Source organism: Danio rerio, chromosome 10 (assembly GCF_052040795.2).
Source record: "Danio rerio strain M-AB ecotype USA chromosome 10, GRCz13ab, whole genome shotgun sequence".
In the NCBI taxonomy this organism is placed as follows: Eukaryota; Metazoa; Chordata; class Actinopteri; order Cypriniformes; family Danionidae; genus Danio; species Danio rerio.
In genome coordinates, this window is record NC_141030.1 from 8,320,425 (window position 1) to 8,341,057 (window position 20,633).

At 36.2% G+C, this 20,633-nt stretch overlaps 1 protein-coding gene across 7 annotated transcripts in view; it reads right to left on the reverse strand.

Moving 5' to 3' along the window:
- The window catches only part of atp6v0a2a (ATPase H+ transporting V0 subunit a2a), a 44,597-nt gene that overhangs the window by 18,887 nt on the left and 5,077 nt on the right, over positions 1 to 20,633 (reverse strand). For all 7 annotated transcript variants that reach the window (XR_015500757.1, XR_015500758.1, XR_015500756.1 and 4 more), the window contains exons 3-10: positions 18,530 to 18,608; positions 17,050 to 17,147; positions 14,181 to 14,318; positions 11,814 to 11,911; positions 6,636 to 6,762; positions 6,345 to 6,427; positions 2,523 to 2,616; positions 2,127 to 2,339 (exon numbers count right to left, since the gene is read on the reverse strand). Coding sequence is in view for 4 of the 7 variants with exons in the window: in XM_087270110.1 (XP_087126236.1) it covers positions 2,127 to 2,339; positions 2,523 to 2,616; positions 6,345 to 6,427; positions 6,636 to 6,762; positions 11,814 to 11,911; positions 14,181 to 14,318; positions 17,050 to 17,147; positions 18,530 to 18,608 (930 nt within the window). In the remaining 3 variants the exon portion in view is untranslated. The remainder of the gene's footprint in view (positions 1 to 2,126; positions 2,340 to 2,522; positions 2,617 to 6,344; positions 6,428 to 6,635; positions 6,763 to 11,813; positions 11,912 to 14,180; positions 14,319 to 17,049; positions 17,148 to 18,529; positions 18,609 to 20,633) is intronic.

Here is a 20,633-nt window from a genome sequence, read left to right on the forward strand (position 1 = left end):
GCAAAGTGCAAAGCACAGAGCGCAAAAGCAATTAGGGCGTGTCAGAATCCACTTTTGCTAATTTAAGGATGGAAAAATCCCCTTTGGACCTCGACGCATGGTCTAAAAGGGTTGAGCTTATTTTCTTAATGAGTTATAGGTGTGCTTTGAATCAGAGTCTCATCTCCCATTCCCTTTAAGAGTCAGTTGCGTTGCGCCAAAACGCATTTTCTATTTACATGACAGACGTTGTAAGTGGAAAAACTGAACCCTACACTAGCAAGAAAACAGTTAAACAGAGCATCTACAGCGCGAGAAAGAGAGATAGGGCCTTCTCATTATCTACTTTCACTTTTGCTCTCATGGATAAGGAAACCTCGTTGGCCAGACATCAATTAGCCTATGAATAAATAATTTTGTTTTATAAGCTTAAAGCTTTAAACATTTGTTTCAAAACTAGTTCTAAATTCAGTTCAAATTTCCAGCAAACGAATAAATGAACAACAATAACGAAGTGTGTTTAAACAACTGAGTTATATCCTAAAACACATGCTGTGCCCCATATGGTCTAAAACCTGACAGGTGGGCAAATCTAAGCTTGTTTTTTAATAAAACAAATATAAATATGGATATAATAAATAATACTGCTAATTATAATAACATTATACAAAAGCAAATAGTTATGAATAAATTGAAAAAGCCTCCCGAGATGAAGAAGGCATGAAAGTGTGGTTTTTATATTTATGTAGGCTAGAAAATAATATGTTTTGTAATATTTTAATCCTTTATATTTATATCCTATATATATCCCTAATATTTTAATTACATTTCATTTGTAAAGATATTTGCGTATTGGTGTACACCCTGTCTGTATTAAGCAATGTGTAAGCGAGGCGCACAACTAACGCGCTCTGCGCTGGACAATAGACCAGCTTTGATCAGATCTATTTGACCCTTCTCCTCAAAATAGCAACGCGCCAGCAATGCGCTTCAATACGCCTTCTTTTTTTAGACCAGAACGCTTATATGAGCACACATATGAGCGCACATGCATTTGCTATTTAAACAGCGTGACGCAAAACGTCAAAATAACTCTTGCACCAAGCTGAAACTAGCAAAAAACGATTGCGTTGCGCCTTGTGCCGCATTGCGCCGGGTGTATGATAAGGCCCTTAAACTGTTAAAAGCAACTTAGTAAAATGTAATTTTATGCACAGTAATATGCATTTTACAGACAAACATATTTTTAATGTACAAATAAATCGATCAAGTTTAGGATATTAAAGAGACAGTTCACTCAATAATGAAAATTGACATTGTTTATTCATCTTCATTCATTTGTTAAGCAAAAAAGACGATATACTGAAGATTCTTAGAAAAAAATTGTGTTTCTTTCTACTATGGATCTCACTGGCGGTTTTTCCCCAACATTCTTCAGAATATCTTGTTTTGTGTTTAACAGAGGATTAAAAAAATTCCAAAAAGTTTGGAAACACTTTTATTTGATTAAATGGTGAGAAATCTTTCATATTTCAGTGAACTATCCCTTAAGGGCAGCATACATACCCTTTAAAAAAGATAATTAATAAAGAATTAAAGTAATAGAATAACAAAGGCAAAATAATATTTAAAGTATTTTCTTTAAGATAAACAGTGTAAAAATGTTTAAAATAAATAAAATTATTATAATAATTTCAATACAATAAACATATCAAATAGGAAAGAAATGATCAAATAATTGATTTAAATAAATGTATGAATAAAATTTGATAAAAAAACAAACAAACTAATTAACAAAATTAGATTACAATCAATATTAAATTTGAATAAAATATGCAAATTATTTTGTGGAAAATAGTACAGCACTGGTGGGGGCACTACTGCGGCCTCCCACCAGTGCCGATATACAACCATATCGCACTGCTACTCGTGTGATATTGCTCATATATATATATTGCTCATATATATATATATATATACATATTTATTTTAAAAAAAATTCACAGAATAAGTTACATTTTAAACTATACAGGTAGTCTGTGTCATCAAAAAGACTGAAACCCCATGCTCTTGTAGGCACATCAATCCTTCCCAATGGCTTCTGCTACATCAGTAATTAGTTTAAAATCTATACCCCTGTTACTCACCGACCCCTCCTCGAGCGCCCGCCGCAGGTTGGCCAGGTCACTGACAGGACACCACACTTCAGCAATGAGACACTTATTTGTGACATCGAAGCTGCAGAGGTTGAGGATGTGATAAATGGCCTTCATCTTCTTCACCTGCAGAACCCAAGACTGGGCTGACTCTGAAGCTTTATGCAAGACCTGCTTCAAGTAATCCTCAGTGCGGTGCAAAACCTAACCAAAGACAGCTTCATTAACATTTAATTATGACAGCGCAGGCTCACATGATTAAGCGGTTTCTCTAGTGAATTTGATAATGTCAGCATTATTTAGCTGAGGACAAACCAATAGCAGAGTTCAATAACAAAAAGCTCCCCAAGGAGGCACTAAAGCTGCTGAGGAAAGCAGAAGACGTACATTGTGCAAGTCTTGAATGCGTGTTCTCAGGCTGTCCATAACATCGGCTCTTTCCTCGTCTGTCTCGGGATGAGGGTAAATATGACAGTGGTAACTGCAAAAATGATACAAAAAAACAAACAAAAAAAAAAACAAATGTGACTGCTGTTTTCTATGATATATACAATTAAAGTGAGAATTATTAGTCCTCCTGTGAATTATTTTTCCCAAATATATTTTCCAAATGATGTTTAAGCAATGAGATTATCACAGTATTTCTGATATATTTTTTTGACCAGAAAAACAAAAAAACATTTTAAAGTCAATTTTATTAGCCCCCGATTTAAGGAAGGTATGAAGTTTTACAATGAGGAACTAAAAGAATGAATACCAGCAGCTATCCAAACTTTAATGCCCAAGATACTACAGAGAGTGTGGAACAAGTTTGCGTATGGGGCTGATGTCACTCGAGTGTCAGGAGGGGTCATATTGAACAGCTATAAACTTGTTTTCTACTGAAAAAAACTTTAAGTACTCTTCAAATTGATTAATTACCCAAGGTTTTATCATGTTTCTCCATCCATGTATGATTAAATACAGATTTTCAAAGCTGTGTTATTCTTTTTGAATCACCCTGTACAATAGCTTGCCTAATTACCCTAGTTCACCTAATTAACCTATAAGCTTTTAAATGTCACTTTAAGCTGAACACTAGCATCTTAAAAATATCTAGTAAAATATAATATACTATCTTCATGACAAAAATGACAAAATCAGTTATTAGAACTAAGTTATTAAATTACTTACTAAATATATAAAGAGTTCAGATGCAACAATGCCTAAAAGCCGTTTGAAATTTCCTTAAAAAATTATTAAATCCTGTCTTTAGGTTCAGTAATTTCAAGTTTATGGTGAAGAATACACTCTTTTAAAGGTCTTAGAAATGAAAAAACCCAACATAAACATAGAAGTCTAAGAAAAATGCTAATTTTCATTGAAAATTAAAGATGGCACTTCAAATGTCACTTTAGACAATTCTTTGTTTTTTAACAAGGTAAATTTTCTTTTGCATCAAAACCAGCTAAATGCATAAGTGCTTTTTTTGCAAAACCCTCTAAATCCACCAACTGAAACAAGACAGTGTAATTAGTTCAAAATCACTAAAGATGCAATTAAATTATTTTACCAAACATAAAGAACATTACAAAAACCACCTAAAATTTAAAATATATAAATCTGTCAAGTAATTGGTGGTTCATTCCGCTGTGATAATAGAAAAAGCAGAAGAAAAATGAATGAATGAAATCTGTCAAGTAAGTGCATTAATCAATAATTTTACAATTGACACAATTAAATCTTAACAATCTGTTGTCATTTCTGATATTTGGGATTTAGATTTAATGTAAGTAGAACAATGTAAACATTGTAAATCCTGTAAATTAAGCTTGGTAGATTTAAATACAGTAGTGTAAAAACACTGTGAAACACCAATATCTGTGAATATAGTCCATTAATATGAAGAGCTTATCAGATTTATAGGTATTATAAAGTAATATAAATAATGTATAGTTTTATCCATTATAATTATCTTTTTTTTAAATAGCTTTAAATTAGCAAATAAAATACAAGGTAGGATTTATCATCTAAACAGGATTTAGATGATTAAAAGCAAATCTATTTGTTGATGGTGTACTACGTGCCTAAAGCATTCACTCATTATCTCATTTTTGGCGGAAGTGGCGTTTAGCAGCTTTTGCATCTAAACTCTTCCTATATATATCAGTTATTATATATAGTCAATAGACCTTATACTTCAATTGGAAGTCTCAATGTTTTTGCCGTTTTGCACAGTTAGTGCCATTTTAAAACTGTAAGTCTACTTTTGAGTCACTGATAAATTGGGTCAGTGTTTATGATGCTAAAAAATCGTGGGATAAAAAAAAACTTATAAAAATACTATTTGTGTTCATGTTGTTTAAAATAAGTAAATAAATATTTTTTTTACAAAACAATATATTAAATATTGTTCTTATTTATTTATTTTTAGCTTTTACAACTATCATGTTAATATTCATTTACAAATATTTCAAGTTAAAAAAATGTATAAAGTCTGTGTTGTCTTGAACAACCTTTAAAGGAATAGTTCACCCAAAAATGAAAATTCTGTCACCATTTAATCACCCTTCACTTGTTTTTTTTCTGTTGAATTCAAACATTGCATGCCAGCATTCTTCAAAATATCTTCTTTTGTTTGATAAACTTATACAGGTTTAAATCCACATGAGGGAGAATATATAATGGGGCCATTTACCTTTTTGGACTGTAAAAAATGCTTGGTTCCATACAATCCCTTCATGTTTTCCCAACACAAATCAATTAAGTTAACTTAATAATTATGATATTAACATAAACAATTAAGTTGTCCCTGAAAAAACCTAAGAATTGTGTTGTTTCAACTCTTTTTAAATAAGTAGTTTAAACAAGCAGGAAAAATGTGGGTAAACTGTGCTTTTTTAAACTTATTAAAGGTTTAAGAAACCCTGGAGTACTTTTTTTGAGACTTTAACAGATTTGTGTGTGTTGAGCATCATTTAAGACAATGTTAGCACCTGTCAGCTTTAATTGTGGGGAAAACTGGATAATTTTGAGCTTTTGTCAGCTAATTTCATCTTCCAGGTTTAAAATAATTTTGCTTGTGAAGTGATGATGATGCGTCGGTTTCTCAATATTACTCATGGCTGAGTTTTCTTATTCTATGAGAAGACCCTGCTGCTTAATTATTCATGACTGCACATGCTTTCCGATGACAGACTAATATGAGTAAACCAGAGACCTGCCAAGCTGTGAGACAGCACACGACATGCTTTATTTAGCCATTCATGAAGGGTCGTATGTGTCTGTTTCCATGATCCACGATTTGTTGCATGACTTTATCCACGATGCTGTGAGGGCCACTGATACAACCAACCTGTTTGTGTGCAGCAAGCATTTTTGTCGGGAGAGCTCAGGGCTTTACATTAAGGGTGCTTTCACACCTACACTTTTGTTTCGGAACGTATCTCGTTTGCCCAGTTAGCGCGGTTCGTTTGACATATGTGAACAGGGCAATCGCGTCTGTTCCGCGCCAAAGTAATCGCTCCGAGATCGCTTGAATGAGGTGGTCTCGGCTCGATTGAAACGAACCCTGGAGCGGTTCGATTACAGTGAGAAAGCGATGCGATCCGAGTGCGGTTATCACAGTGTTTTATATGTAATAGGCTTACAGCCATATGAAGAGAGAATTATGAGTATGGTGGGAAGTTTTGCGAGTCTCCGGATGCCCGCAAACGAGTGATGATCTCCGGGTAATCTCGCGTCTCCCTCCCGGTCCTCAAATAGGCATCGTCGCGCACCCTTCTCACCCCTCCCCACCGCATCTCTCCGCAGAGACTGGTCCAGAAACTGCTGGTCCAGTCGGGCCAGTAGAAAATGTCCTTAGCGTTGAACCCTGTTATATGAAATTACGAATAGCCTGCCATAGATGTCACAGCATTAAATTACTTACTGTATATTTCTTTTTGCATTTTAACTTTGTAAACATTAAAACCATGCGTCTCCTCACAGACTGTATTGGATTTTTTTTTTATCTTGAGCTCACTCTGCTCACAGCGCTCCATGCCCATCTCAGAAATTTATTTAAATAATTCTGTAGTAGACTTAAATGACTTTTTCATGACTTTTTAACATATTGTCATATTGTTGACTATGATCTGACAGCAAAAGGTTTCTGCAAGAACATGTTTTGTTTGAGCCTCTAAAAATTGAAATATGATGAATACTGTCTCCATTAAAGCCTTCACTCACCAGTCACAAATCTTTTGCACCTTCTGCCCAATCTGATCGCCCCAAAAGGAGATGAGAAACACCACATTCTTCCTGATCTCCCCCTGAAGCACACAAACACAACACAGAGCCTCTGTAAACAGAGCGAATCATCCATCTGAATACATTAACACGCTCTCGCTGCGGCAGAAGGCCATCATCTGAAACTGTGAAACAAACACACAGACGTGATTGAACCATGCGGCACATTCTGATAAACCAAATCACTTGAATGGCCAATCGAAAACATAATATTTTTAGAGGTTTGCCTACTGTGTCGAGATCAGCCAGGCTCTCGTCCACTTCTGCGTAGCTGAGAATGGTGTAACCTTTACAGACTCGCCACAGCATGCGTTCAAACGCCTCCACCTTCACCCGCTGGATCAATCCTGAGACAAACCTGCAGCACACACACAGGAAAAACAGTCAGAACACAAGCATCAGATGAAAACATGGAAGATCTTTGAAACCATGGACTAATGTTGTGAAGGTACTTCATACGATACTCTAAAAATATGTTACAATACAATACCTTAAAAAAGTACTGATATTTGATTAGTACTTTTCCCAATTGTGTCAAATATGTTTCTGATAAAATTTAGAAATCTTGCAACAGTGTTAGTTTAAATTATTATATTTAGGCATTTCTTAATCTGCTTATTTGACAGTGAGTTAAAAGCTCAAGCACAGCTTAAGATGATTTTTTTACTACTTTAAAAGTCCTGTCAGGGCAGTTGTTCAGATTTTCACGTGATGTGCCAAAATTTTCAGTGGCACAGGAATGAAAAATAAAACTAAAGGCTTTATAAAAAAATGTTTCGCACCATGTAATTCTTAGAGTACTGGAATAGTTAGCCCTTTTTAGTAGTGTTTTTTCCAGTAGCTACTACTTTATTTCTACCAAACAGCAGTGTAGCCTGACTATATAGAATAAGATTTACCACAGTTTGAAAAAGCATGGCTTTGAAACTGCTAAAATGTTCTGTCATACCATTCCTGCCGTACATGTAATTTGTTGTTTTTCTAAGTATCATCAAAGACAATTTTTTTTTTTGTAACAACAGTATTTCAGCAGCCCAAAATTTGTAAAACAAATCACTTAGGCACATACATTCAAGCGTGCTTAGACTTACATTAAATCTAAAGAAAAAAGATATCCAAAGATGCCTTTTCAAGTTATAAAGACACCTGTTTTTTTAAACTAATGAAGATAGCAGATTTCTTTATGCTTACTGTTCCAAAATATTTTAAACGTTTTATAAAATCAAATATATTTTGTGCAACGGGGAAATTTTGTTTTTGTTTTCACCCAGACATTTAACATATTTTAGAGCAGCAATCACAATTTTGTGATACCATGATATTTTTATCCAATGTTATCATACCGTCAGAATCCTATACCGGGCCTTGCCTAAGTTTGACAGTTGCTATATTCCTGCTATCTGAAGCAGACAGCACTTTCTTACAGTGTAAAATTTGACTTTAGGGCCGTACTTACACTAGGTACAGTTGCCTCGAACCGGGCCAAAGCACGCTTGTCCCCCCTCCCGTCTCCCCCGACGGCCCGCGCTCACACCATATCGGGCCTTGGCACGCTTACGTCATCGCTGCTGCTCTGTTTAGTGAGAAGCGATCTCTATGGCAAGCCTTTTTAGCATTTAAATCTTTGTTCTGACTCCATAAATATATTTAGAGATATCTCTAATTATATTTTGACTAGTCATAATTATAATTCCACTACTCAGAATGACAATTAGAGATATCTGCAATTACAATTGTACTAGTACGAAATCAGATTGGAGATATCTGCAAATATATTATGACTAGTCAAATTCCTCCATAGACTTCCATTGAAAAATATTTGCAGATATCTCTAAATGAGTTTTGATTAGTCACAATTGTAATTAGAGATATCTCCAAATGAATTTTGACTAGTAGCAATTGTAATTAGAGATATCTCTAACTGAGTTTTTACTAGTCATAATACATTTGGAGATATCTTTAATTCCTCATATTTAGAGATATTTACAAATATATTTGAAGATATCTCTAATTAATTTACTAATAGTCGAATTACAGTTGTAGATATCTTGAATTGGATTTTTGACTAGTCGAAATTCATTTGGAGATATCTCTAATTACAATTGTGACTAGTCAAAACACATTTAGAGATATCTGCAAATATTTTTCAATGGAAGTCAATGGAGGAATATGACTAATCATAATATATTTGCAGATATTTCCAATCTGACTAGTCGAATTATAATTATGACTAGTCAAAATATAATTAGAGATCTCTCTAAATATATTTATGGATAGTCAGAACAAGGTTTAAATGCTAAAACGGCTTGCCATACGCTCTCACCCAGTAGCACAGTGGAGATTTCTCTAGTTATATCCTTTCAGTCGTTTGTTATGCAGTGACATGCAGTCAAATATTTCGCCAAACAGTCCTTAGGGATGCGGTGACACACAGTCAGATATTTCGCCGGACAGATCCGCCACTTTTGACGCTTATAAACAATCATAAAGTTCTCATGCTGCAGGAATGAGGAGGTCTGCTGAAGCCGCGCAGCTGACGTGCAGTGAGGGGTTTGCGTCTTTAATAAACGACGGCAGTTTGCGATCACTGAACAGTAAGAATGATTAATAAATCCATATGAAACAACCCCTTAAAAGTCACATATCGCTTTCAGTTTCGGGCTTTGGCGCGTTTTGCACTCACACACAAGCGTACCGCTCCAAAGCCCAAGTGATCCGCGCTCAGGCACACCTCTTCCAACCGGGCCAGGGCCGGCCAAGTGAACCGTGCTTGAGCCCGATTCAGCGCACTCACACTTCTCAAACGATCCGGGAAACGGGTCTGGGCACGGTACGGATGGCATAGTGTGAGTAGGCCCTAGGTGTCATTCACACAGAAAGAATGCATTTTTAAATTCCAGTGGAAAACTTGGAGGCGGGGCAAGCGTTGTGAGCTTCTGTTTACAGTAGCAATTTGGCATGACAATTGTTTTACTGGACAAATTTAGACACAAAGTCATGTTATGTGGAAATGGCCCTTAAAAAGTGTAGTACACTACAGCCATCATTAGGTATATCACACATCTCACTGTTTTATGTTATTACGCCAATACAATCTTTCAAGTTGAAATTCAATCCATAAAGTACTCTAACAACTAGCAATTAACCTTATGTGAGAGCTTTAATATAATATAATACAAAAAATCTGTCAGTTTTTTTTGAGAAAATGTTCTGACTATTTTAACGATCTAGGCAGAGAGGCTGTAGGGCGCAAAAGCATTAGCATTGTCCGAATCTACTTTTGCGATTTTTAGGTTGGAAAAATAGGCTCTGCGCCGCAGCCCTTGGTCTAACAGGGTTGAGCTTATTCTCTTAGTGAAGTTTATTTATAGACAAATTTCGAGAGGATCACGTGCTTATGATTGTTCACAGCTGTTCTAACTTTAGCTAATGACTGATCTTCCTATCAGACGATCCTTAACTCACTATAAATAACCAGACTTTTCTTATCTCAATATCTTCGTCTTGAAGAAACCCCCCCACCCAACCGTACTTTCCCTCCTTTCAAACGGGCGTCACGGTGGCCAGCGATTAGCGCTGTTGCCTCACAGCAAAAATGCCCCTGGTTTAATTCCTTTCCAAACCAGACGGCATTTCTGTGCGGAGTTTGCTCGTTCTCCCCGTGGTCGCGTGGGTTTTCCCCGGGTCCTCCGGTTTCCTCCCACATTTTTAAAAAACAAACATTCTAAACAATTAATCCAAATACTTTAGCTAAACTCCGAGTACACCTTTCAGCATCCATATCTGACACTTAGCTACAACAAGCAAGAGGGGGAGTCATCGAGATCTACCTGAGCTCAAACTCCCCTCTCGCCTTGCAATGGGAGGGAGCCCAGGGCTCGAGGATCTTATAAGCTCAGGGCTCTCTCCCGGGACAGCACGCCAAACTAACTTTATTATCAATCATCAGCTTAGTGTGCACTCTTGAAAAGAGTTATAGGTGTGTTTGGGGATTAAACCAGTCGGAGTCTCATCTCCCATTCCCTTTAAGAGTCAGATGAGTCGCTCTATGGTGCATTTGCTATTTACGTGGTGGGCTTTGTAAGTGGAAAAACTGAACACTTTAAAACAGTTAAGAAAACAGTTAAATAGCATCTGCAGCATGAGGATAATGAGGCGCCTTCATTCAGCCTTTACTTTCAATTTCTCTATTTCGTGGATAAGGAAATGGTGTTGTATGCTCTCCACTGAAGACACCCATTAGCCTACATAATTAATTTCGCTTATTAAGCGCAAAGATTTGTGTTAAAACTATTTCTAAATTCAGTTCTTATTTCCAGCAAACAAATAAATGAACAATAATAACAAAGAGTGGTCAAAAGACTGAGTTATATCCAAACACACATGCTATTGCCTCATATGGTCTAAAACCTGACAGGTGGACAAATCTAAGCTTGTTTTTAATAAAACACAATTTAAATATGCATATAATAAATAATACTAATGATAATAATAACATTAGACAAAAGCAAATTGTCGTGAATAAACTAAAAAAAGCCCCCTGAGATAAACAAGGCATGAAGGCAGTGGCTTTTAAATTTATCTAGAATGAAATAATTTTTGTAATATTTTAATACTTTGATTCTTTTTCATTTGTAAAGATAATTGTGTATTGCTCTACATCCTACAAGTTTTAAGCAATGTTTAAGCGAGGCATCTTACATTTGTTGCCCTTTAGCTCTTGCCAGTCTGATATATTTGAATACAATAAAATATTTGTCTTTGACATCATAATTTCATTGTTTTAACTAGCAAATAGCTAAAACATCTCTCATTAAAGCTTATACCCTTACTTGTAAAGCTACTTTTTAGCAGAGTAGTTTCAGAATAGCTTCCTCAAAATGGATAACTTTTTTTTTATAAATGTCAGTATTAAAGATGAAACTACTAGCCTACCTTACATAAAGTCTGCAATTCATTCACTCATTTTCTTTTCGGCTTAGTCTCTTTATTCATCAGGGGTCGCCACAGCGGAATGTCTTTCCAGCTGCAACCCATAACTGGGAAACACTGATACACTCTCAATCACACATACACTATGGACAATTTAGCCTACCCAATTCACCTGTACCGCATGTCTTTGGACTTGTGGGGGAAACCAGAGCACCCAGAGGAAACCCACACGAACACGGGGAGAGCATGCAAACTCCACGCAGAAACGCTAACTGACCCAGCCGAGGCTTGAACCAGCAACCCTCTTGCTGTGAGGCGAACATGCTACCCACTGTGCTACTGTGCAGCCAAAAGTCAGTAACATAAATACAAATATTTAATATAAAAATACAACAGAACAAAATTTATAACAACCTTTTTTTAAGTGGGACAACACTAAAGTGTTTTATGAAGAATGAGAGTGTGTTTGTGACTCACCCGAGTTTGGCACCAAGTCTCTGCATACTGGTGCAGCCTGTCACCGATTCAGTCTCCAAAGACGGAAACTCTTCATACTGAGGGCCCAAGGCTTCATGCTAAACAAGACACACACATGCGGAGCAGTGAAATAAACCTATAATACTGCTTTCATTTTATTATTCTGTTTACTCTATTTACATTACAATGTGACATTGTGGTTTTTTGTTAGTAAAATATAATGCCCAGTAATGATAATTTATGTAATGATAGTTTATATAGCGGGGGAAAAAAACTGTTGACCATATTTAGCATTTTAGAATAATCTATTAAAAGATCATAGTGATCAAAGAATTTAAAATTAACTTTAACCTTTTCTTATAAACCTTCATACCTTGTCATTAACCCAATTCAAGTTTTTACTATGTTTAATCATTTTAAACATAATACACTTGATGTTTTATCACTTCATAATACTGGTGTTTAGCTTAAAGTGCCATAACTAGGTTAATTAGGCAAGTTAGGGTAATTAGGCAAGTCATCATATAACAGTAGCTTGTTCTGAAAGAAAACATATTGCTTAAGGGGGCTAATAATATTGTTTCCAAAATTTAAAACTGCTTTTATTCTAACCAAAATAAAACAAACAGACTTTCTCAAGAAGAAACAATATTATAGGAGATACTTTGATGTGCTCAATTAGGAAATATTTACAATACAGATACAAAAATGCAAAGTTTGTTGTTGTTATTATTATTATTATTATTATATTATTATTCTGATCATCAAGGTTTCAAGAAATTGATCATATTCTTTAAACGTAAGGGTTATTTTCAAAAATTTAAAAAGATAAAGAGACCATAAAATTTTTATTATCTCTGAATTTACTGCATTTACTATAGTAGGTTTGAGTTAAATGCTTTTTTATGTTTTATTCAATAAAAGTCTGTTAAATTGCCTTTTAAATATCAAATATATTAAAACAATATTTAAATATATAATAAATATTATATATACTATTTAAAAAAAAATTACATTTGTGCCAAAAAATAACATTCATTTTTCTTCAGCTTAGTCCCTTTACTTATCTGGGGTCACCACAGCGCAATGAACCACCAACTTAACCAGCATATGTTTTACACAGCGGATGCCCTTTCAGCCGCAAACCAGTACTGGGAAACACCTATACACACTCATTTACACACACATTCCTACACTATGGCCAATTTAGTTTATTCACTTCACCTATAGCGCATGTGTTTGGACTGTGGGGGAAACCGGAGCGCCCGGAGGAAATCCATGCAAACACAAGGAGAACATGAGTACTCCACACAGCAATGCCATTTGACCCAGCTCGAACCAGTGACCTGCTTGCTGTGAGGTGACGTTGCTAACTACTGAGCCGCCGCGCCACTAATTGGACATAATAACAAATTCTTTTATCAAGGTTATTCCTTCAAGTGTTTATATTTATTATTTGACTTTTGAAAGAATTTAAATTTGTACTTTGTTTTGCTAAAATAGATTTTTTTGACCATTTTAAGCTCTAAATGACAATTCTATCTTATATATAGAAGATATGTTGTGGGTAGTTTGTAAATCAAGACATAAGTTATGTTTTACTTGAGCACAAATCATTCATTCATTCATTTTCTTTTCCGCTTAGTCCTTTTATTAACACAGGGTCGCCACAGTGGAATGAACCGCCTAAACACAAATCTATAATTGTATATCCAGAGAAGCGGAGAATTTTTAAGTGGTCATTTTAATTTTCATAACTTTTCCATAGCTAATTCCCTAGTAGCAAAGAATTCTGGCCCAGATTTGGCATAAAGCTGGCACAGCAGGCATTCATCCGGCACTGGCATACAGCATGTGGGCCAAACATGGCCCGGGTTTGGCAGAGGTGGTACCGTCTTTAAGGCGGCACACAAGATTTGGGCCAGATGAAAAACGTAGCATTTGGCCCAGATTTAAAAATTTGATAAGTGGGCCATGTGAGTTTGGCCAGTCTTGACCCACATTTAAAATACACTAAAATCATTTTTGAGTAAAGAAAAAAAATTCTACCAATCAGGTCACTTTGAGAAAAAGCGTGCCCATAGTGTGCCTAAAGCGCATCACTCCATGGGACACACCAACCTATCTGGCCCAGTTATGAGTTATTAACTTGGCTGAGACTTGGCCCAGATATGGTCTGTGTTTGGCCCTTGTCTAGAAGCCAGATTTGGTCCAGTCATGTACCGTAATTCACTGCGGCATGTGGGCCAAGCAAAACCTGATTGTGTGGGCCAGAGCTGGGCCAGAGAAATTTTGCTATGTGGGAAGTTTTGCAGATCAGCTGCCACATTAGTGTGTGTTAATAACTGTTCGGTGTGATCATCGCACCCTGGAGCGGCTGTGCACGAATGAGCGTGTGATCCTCAGCATGTGTGTGTACTCCATCAGCTCCAGCAGGTTCCTCTGCAGCTTCTCTTTATTCTTGGCTACTTCACTGAGCTCCACCTCCAGCCTCTGCAGCTGCTCCTGAAAACACACCAGTAGCAAAACACATCAGACTTATACATTCAAGACCGATATACCACACTCAAACATCAATAAAACCCATACATGACTGGCCAAAACAATCACTTAACATGCTAACAGGTCATATTAAACTGGGATTTTATTGCTAAAAAAGCCACGCATGATTAATTCGCCACGCATAATCAATCCCCTGCCCCATTCGCAGAGGGCTTTCTCTTACCAAATTATACATTATACAATCAATCACTGTAGGCAACTTGACACGGTCAATTACCAACACTAGGTCTTGGCGCTGAAAACTGGAGCTCTAAAATACAATCAATTACCACAAACCACTGAGCACACAGCCATTAAGCCAGAAATATACACATTGTAATTGAATAAAACTGCATGGGAGGGAGTTTAATTCTCATTTAGGGGTGTAGAATCTTAGGCTGTGCTTACACGGGCACAAAAATACAATGTGCATTTAATTTTGACAAACATTAAGTTGTTTCTCACACGTTAAAGGGACAGTTCAGCCAAAATGGTCAATTCTGTCATTAGCCACTCACCCTCCACACTTCAAAACTTAAAGGAAATTAAAATATAGTTTATTAGATGTTAGTAGGAGTATTGTTAGTTATAAGGTTATCTATAAGTTAACGTGTTTCAAACCAGTGACAATATTTATGCTTAAAAGATATAAAACTGATATAAACATCTCCTCATTGTTCAGTTTCTCATCAAATCTTCTGACCAATCAAAAGCTCTAAAGTATCTGACATGTCCCGCCTCCTTTAAGACTCTTATCATTTGTTGCGCATTAGCTCAAACACTCTCATTGGCAGAAGTGTGATAAAACAAAAAGCTATTGGCTGTTTTTTAAAGGGGAGGAGCTACTCTATGTCCCACCGTCTCTTCATATTTCAGTTGAGATTATGTCAAAGAGCAAATAAAATGCACATTTCAAAGCACTCATGGGACCTTTAAAGAGTTATTTTCTCCCAAATATGATAAATGACTCGCTATTTACTCACCCTTCAAGTGGTTTCAAACCTTTATCTATTTCTTTCTTCTACTGAACACAAAAGAAGATATTTTGAAGAAAGCTCAAAACCTGTAACCATTGACTTCCATAGAAGAAAAAGCTTCACTTATAAGTTCTTACCAGCATTCTTTAAAATATTTCCTTTTGTGTACAATAGAGTAAAAAAACTCTTAAAGATTGAAAACAAGTGAAGGGTAAGTAAATAATGACAGAATTTTCAGTTTTGGGTGAACTATCCCAAGTGAACAAGCATTCGCAACCTTGAACGTAGAGAACGTACAGCAGAGCCAAGATACTGTTATTAAGAAAACTCAGCTCTGATTATTTGACACATTCAGTTTTGCAGGATGCTGACTCTAATTAGTTCAATGATAATTCAGTTAAAAAAGAATGTCATTATTGAAGTCCACTAAAGGAGGTTGTGCCTTCCCATTTATGGCTCCTAAACTCTGAAATAGTCTTCCTGTTAATGTCAGTGGCTCAGACACACTCTCTGTCAGTTTAAAACAAGATTAAAGACCTATGTTTATAGTAAATCATACACGCAATGCATACTGTAACTGTAGGATGTGTGAGTGTGCTCCATGCAGGTGAGTGGGTTTGACAAACCACCAATAGGACACACTCTTTCTGTCTACAAATACAAGCCACTTTGTTAGAAATACTTCTATGTTTTGTGTTTTTATATAACTACTATTTTTATTTTTAGCACTTAATTTTCACAATAACATTTAATATCTATTCAAATACATTATGAATAGCAGATATGCTAATTATTTATTTTGTTCTTTATTTCCACCTGGGGATGCCCATCCTGATGCACCATTCACACAGGGCGTCAGTGTCAACACTTCCCATTCACTTTGAATGGGTGATGTCAGGAGTTGCCGAATTGCATTGTGGATCCGTCAGCACCGCTTCAGTGGTGTTCCTCGCTGCAGAAGTTGGAAATTTCTTTATTTTTCAAGCGCCAACGAGCGCATCAGCCAATCAGATTGCTTTATAAAAATACACCAGCTCAGACAGTAGTCCATTGTGGACTAATTTCATTGGCTGACGCTGGTATGACGATTGCGTCAGCCCCAATTTCAGAGACGTCTTCTGTCAAGCGTTGACGCTGAAGCCCCATGTGAATCGGGCGTAAAGCCTTTAGAGATGTGCAGTGCCGCATGATAAAATCCAAGACCAATGAAGAGATGATGCTAACCATCGAGGACTTTGTTATCAAAAAATACACCTAATACACAAATACACCCCATTAAACATGTACATATGGACATCACTCATATACTGTATAACTGCAGGTTAACTATGTTTATATATAATAAATTTAACTGTTTAAAGCTACTAGTTCCTAGCTAATTAGTTAAAGTTATGGTAACTAATAATCTTAACTTTCATAAATTTTGTAAAGCTGTTTCAAAACAATAATTATTAGGAAAAGCGCTACACAATTTGACCTGAATTAAATTAAATTAAATAAAACGGAACTGTATTGAATTGAAGGACAGCATTACCAAAAAGGATTAGAAAAACAAAACATTGGAGAAATCGGACTGGGGACCAGGTTTGCTTTTTAAAACTTACAGTTTGCAGTTTTTGGCTTATTGAACAGGCCCATGCCAGTATTTACAGAAACTATGATTATAATATTTTTGCACAATCATCTGGTGTACAAAAACAGTACATTACAGCACCTACCATGATCTCCAAGACATTTTTGGGTGCAGGAGCAACAGGAGGAACTTCAGCCTCTGGCACAGCAATATTAGCCTTCCTAATTTCCCTCAGCAGATACCCTACAGGTGCAGGAAACAAAGAAGCTGATGTTTAAAAGCAGACCAATCACAGCAGAAGAGCTCAACTCAGAGCAGTCTGTCATAACGAAAAAGAATAGTGCTTGTTTCTTGCCTCACTCCAGAAAATAATACAATAAACTCTAGAAAAATGAAAGTTATGCTACTTTTGAGCTTCCAAAGCACATTTAAGTAAAACAAATGGAATATATATATCAAACTATAGAAAAGTTGTACCCTAACAATTATAACTATAAGATAGATTGCACCATAAATTGCTGGAAAACATTCACATCCACATAAACTATAAATCTGCCATTTTATGGACTACAGATCCAGTCATGCAACACACAAACACACACACTCACCTGCTCCAAGTCACCATTGGTTAGACACTCACAGCTGAAGCTGCATTTGGACTGACTATAAATACAGCACACTAACAAACAGTTGTTGCTGATTCTTGTTATACTTTTAGTGACATTACAACGCATTTCCTTTGCCTTGCTTTGCCGTGTTTTGATCCTCGCCTTGTTTATCTGTTTATTCCTGTCTGCTGCCTGCCTTCTGACCATCTACCTGTGTATTTGACTACGACTCTGGATTGCCTGAGTACATCTGTTTGCCCCTGTGTTGACCATGGCTTACCTGACCTTTAAACCTGCATTTGGATCCGCACCCCTGTTGTCAGCGTCACATCACTGTTACAGTAATATATTCTGTGTATATCTAATATGAATATATAAATACACACATGTAGATAATATTTAAAGAATAAAACAATATACATACTGATGTGTATTTATATTACAGGTTAGAGCTGTCTCCCTTTGAACTCTGCTCCTCATAACCTCATAACAACACTCCCCATAAACACTGCATTGTTTATTTAATATTTAATATTTGCACAATTAAAATTTACACATATTTATCGCACTACATTGCACTACTTCATCTTGAATTGTACAAACCCACTGTACAAATTTGTAATTAGGTTTATACCAATCTGCATACCTCTGATTATTAATAGCAACTAGTACATGTATGTTTGTCAATTGTTAATCTCCGTTCACAGCTAATTCAACCTGTATATAAAGTTCATAGTACATCCATCTGTAAATATCACTATAGTTTTTCTATAACTGCACTTTATAACTTATCTATTTCCTGCACTTGCTGCTATTGCACTCCTGGTTAGACCTGAATTGCATTCCGTTGCTTTGTATTTGTACATGTGTAATGACAATAAATTTAAATCTATATACATAAACAAACATACACAAACACATATATTATGTAAAGACAAACTCTTTATTTTGGTTGCCATTAATCTTCATCAATCGTTTGACAGCGTTAGAAAATAGGGCTCAATATAGATGTCTTACCCAGAATCCTCTCCATCTCCTCACATCTCTTGATTTCACTGACGAATCGGCGCTGGAAGGAGCTGACGCTGGGGTTGAGCTGCAAGATTATGATCAAATATTACAATCTAAATACAAGCAGACATGGCTGTGGGCACTGCAGTAATCCAATGAGACTTCAAACTAAAGCATTGGGCAATATGCATTATATCAAGTTAATCAGGCTAAATAAAATGGTTAAGTTCATTCATGAATCTGATCGATTGACGCTTAAAAAACATATGACATATGAAGAGATTTACATATATCACAAAATAAATATACTACATTTACAGAAACTATAAGCAATTAGGTTGCTGGTTTGAGTCCCTGCTGGGTCAGTTGGCATTTCTGTGTGGAGTTTGCCTATTCTCCCCGTGTTGGCGTAGGTTTCCTTCAGGTTCTCCAGTTTCCCCTACAGTCCAAAGACATGCGCTTTAGGTGAATTGGATAAGCTAAATTGGCTGTAGTGAATGTGTGTGATGTTTCCCGGTACTAGTTTGTTGCTGGAAGGGCATTCACTGTGTAAAACATGTGCTGCAAAAGTTGGCAGTTCATTCCGCTTTGGCGAACCCTGATGAATAAAGGGACTAAGTCAAAGGAAATTTAATAAATAAATTACACAAACTATCAGAAAAATCAGAGACTTTTGACGTAATATTTTTAAAAGTAAGAATCTTTTACATCATGTTACACAAGATTTAGGATAAGATAATTGCTCTAAATATATTTCTTATTCTTAAAATATATTATGTTTCTCTTCAGCATTGCTTTTTATATAAATTTTAGTTATATTTAGTTACTTCACCTTACTTTTTAGTTACTTTTCCATTTATTTTAAACTAACAGACAAATTTATTTATTTATTTAAACAAATAAAGCTGCATAAAGCTCACTCACTCACTACTCTTCGGCCTAGTGCCTGATTAATCAGGGGTCACCACTGCCAAATGAACTGCCCATTATTCTGGCATATATTTGTTGCAGCGGATGCCCTTCCAGTCGCAACCCAGCACTGGGAAACACCTATACACACTCATTCACACACACATTCCTACACTATGGCCAATTTAGTTTATTCACTTCACCTATAGCGCATGTGTTTGGACTGTGGGGAAAACCGGAGCGCCCGGAGGAAACCCACGTAAACACAAGGAGAACAAGAATACTCCACACAGCAATGGCATTTGACCCAGCCGGGGCTCGAACCAGTGACCTGTTTGCTGTGAGGTGACATTGCTAACTACTGAGCCACCGCACCGCCCAATTGGTCATAATACCAAATGCTTTTATCAAAGTTATTCCTCCAAGTATTTATATTTATTATTTGACTTTTGAAAGAATTTAAATTTGTACTTTGTTTCGCTTAAATAGATTTTTTATTCTTTTGACCATTTTAAGGTCTGAATGACAATTCTATCTCATATTTAGAAGATATGTTGTCGGTAGTTTGTAAAACAAGACATAACATTCTCACACACGTTGCTGAGTCGTGTTTGTTGTAAAGTGTTCTATTTTCTAGCATTGGAGTGTCTATTGTTCATGCCCTTTGATGCCTGCACCAACCTCTTTGCATGTGACCGACTACCCTTTTGGATTGCTCTTATGTTATCATTTGCTGCTACTTGGATTGTTTATGTGTGCTCAGTTTAATAAAGACACTACACGGTGGATCCTCAACTCTGTTGTCAGAATCGCTTTGTAAAACAAACACTCTCTCTCAAACACACAATCATACACTATGGCCAATTTCGTTAACCCAATTCCTGCATATCATCAAAATATTTTAATCATTCATGAACTTTTCTTTGGCTTAGTTTCTTTATTCATCAGGGGTCGCCAAAGTGGAAAGAAACCACCAGCTTGTCCAGCATATGTTTTACATACATATTACCAGCTGCAACATCCATACACACTCCCTGTATGCCTATGGACTGTGGGGGAAACCGGAGAACCTGGAGGAAAACCATGCCAACACGAGGAAAACATGCAGACTTCACACAAAATTGTCAACTGACCCAGCGGGGTTGCAAACCAGCAACCTTCTTGCTGTGAGGGGACAGTACTAACTACTGTGCCACTTAGT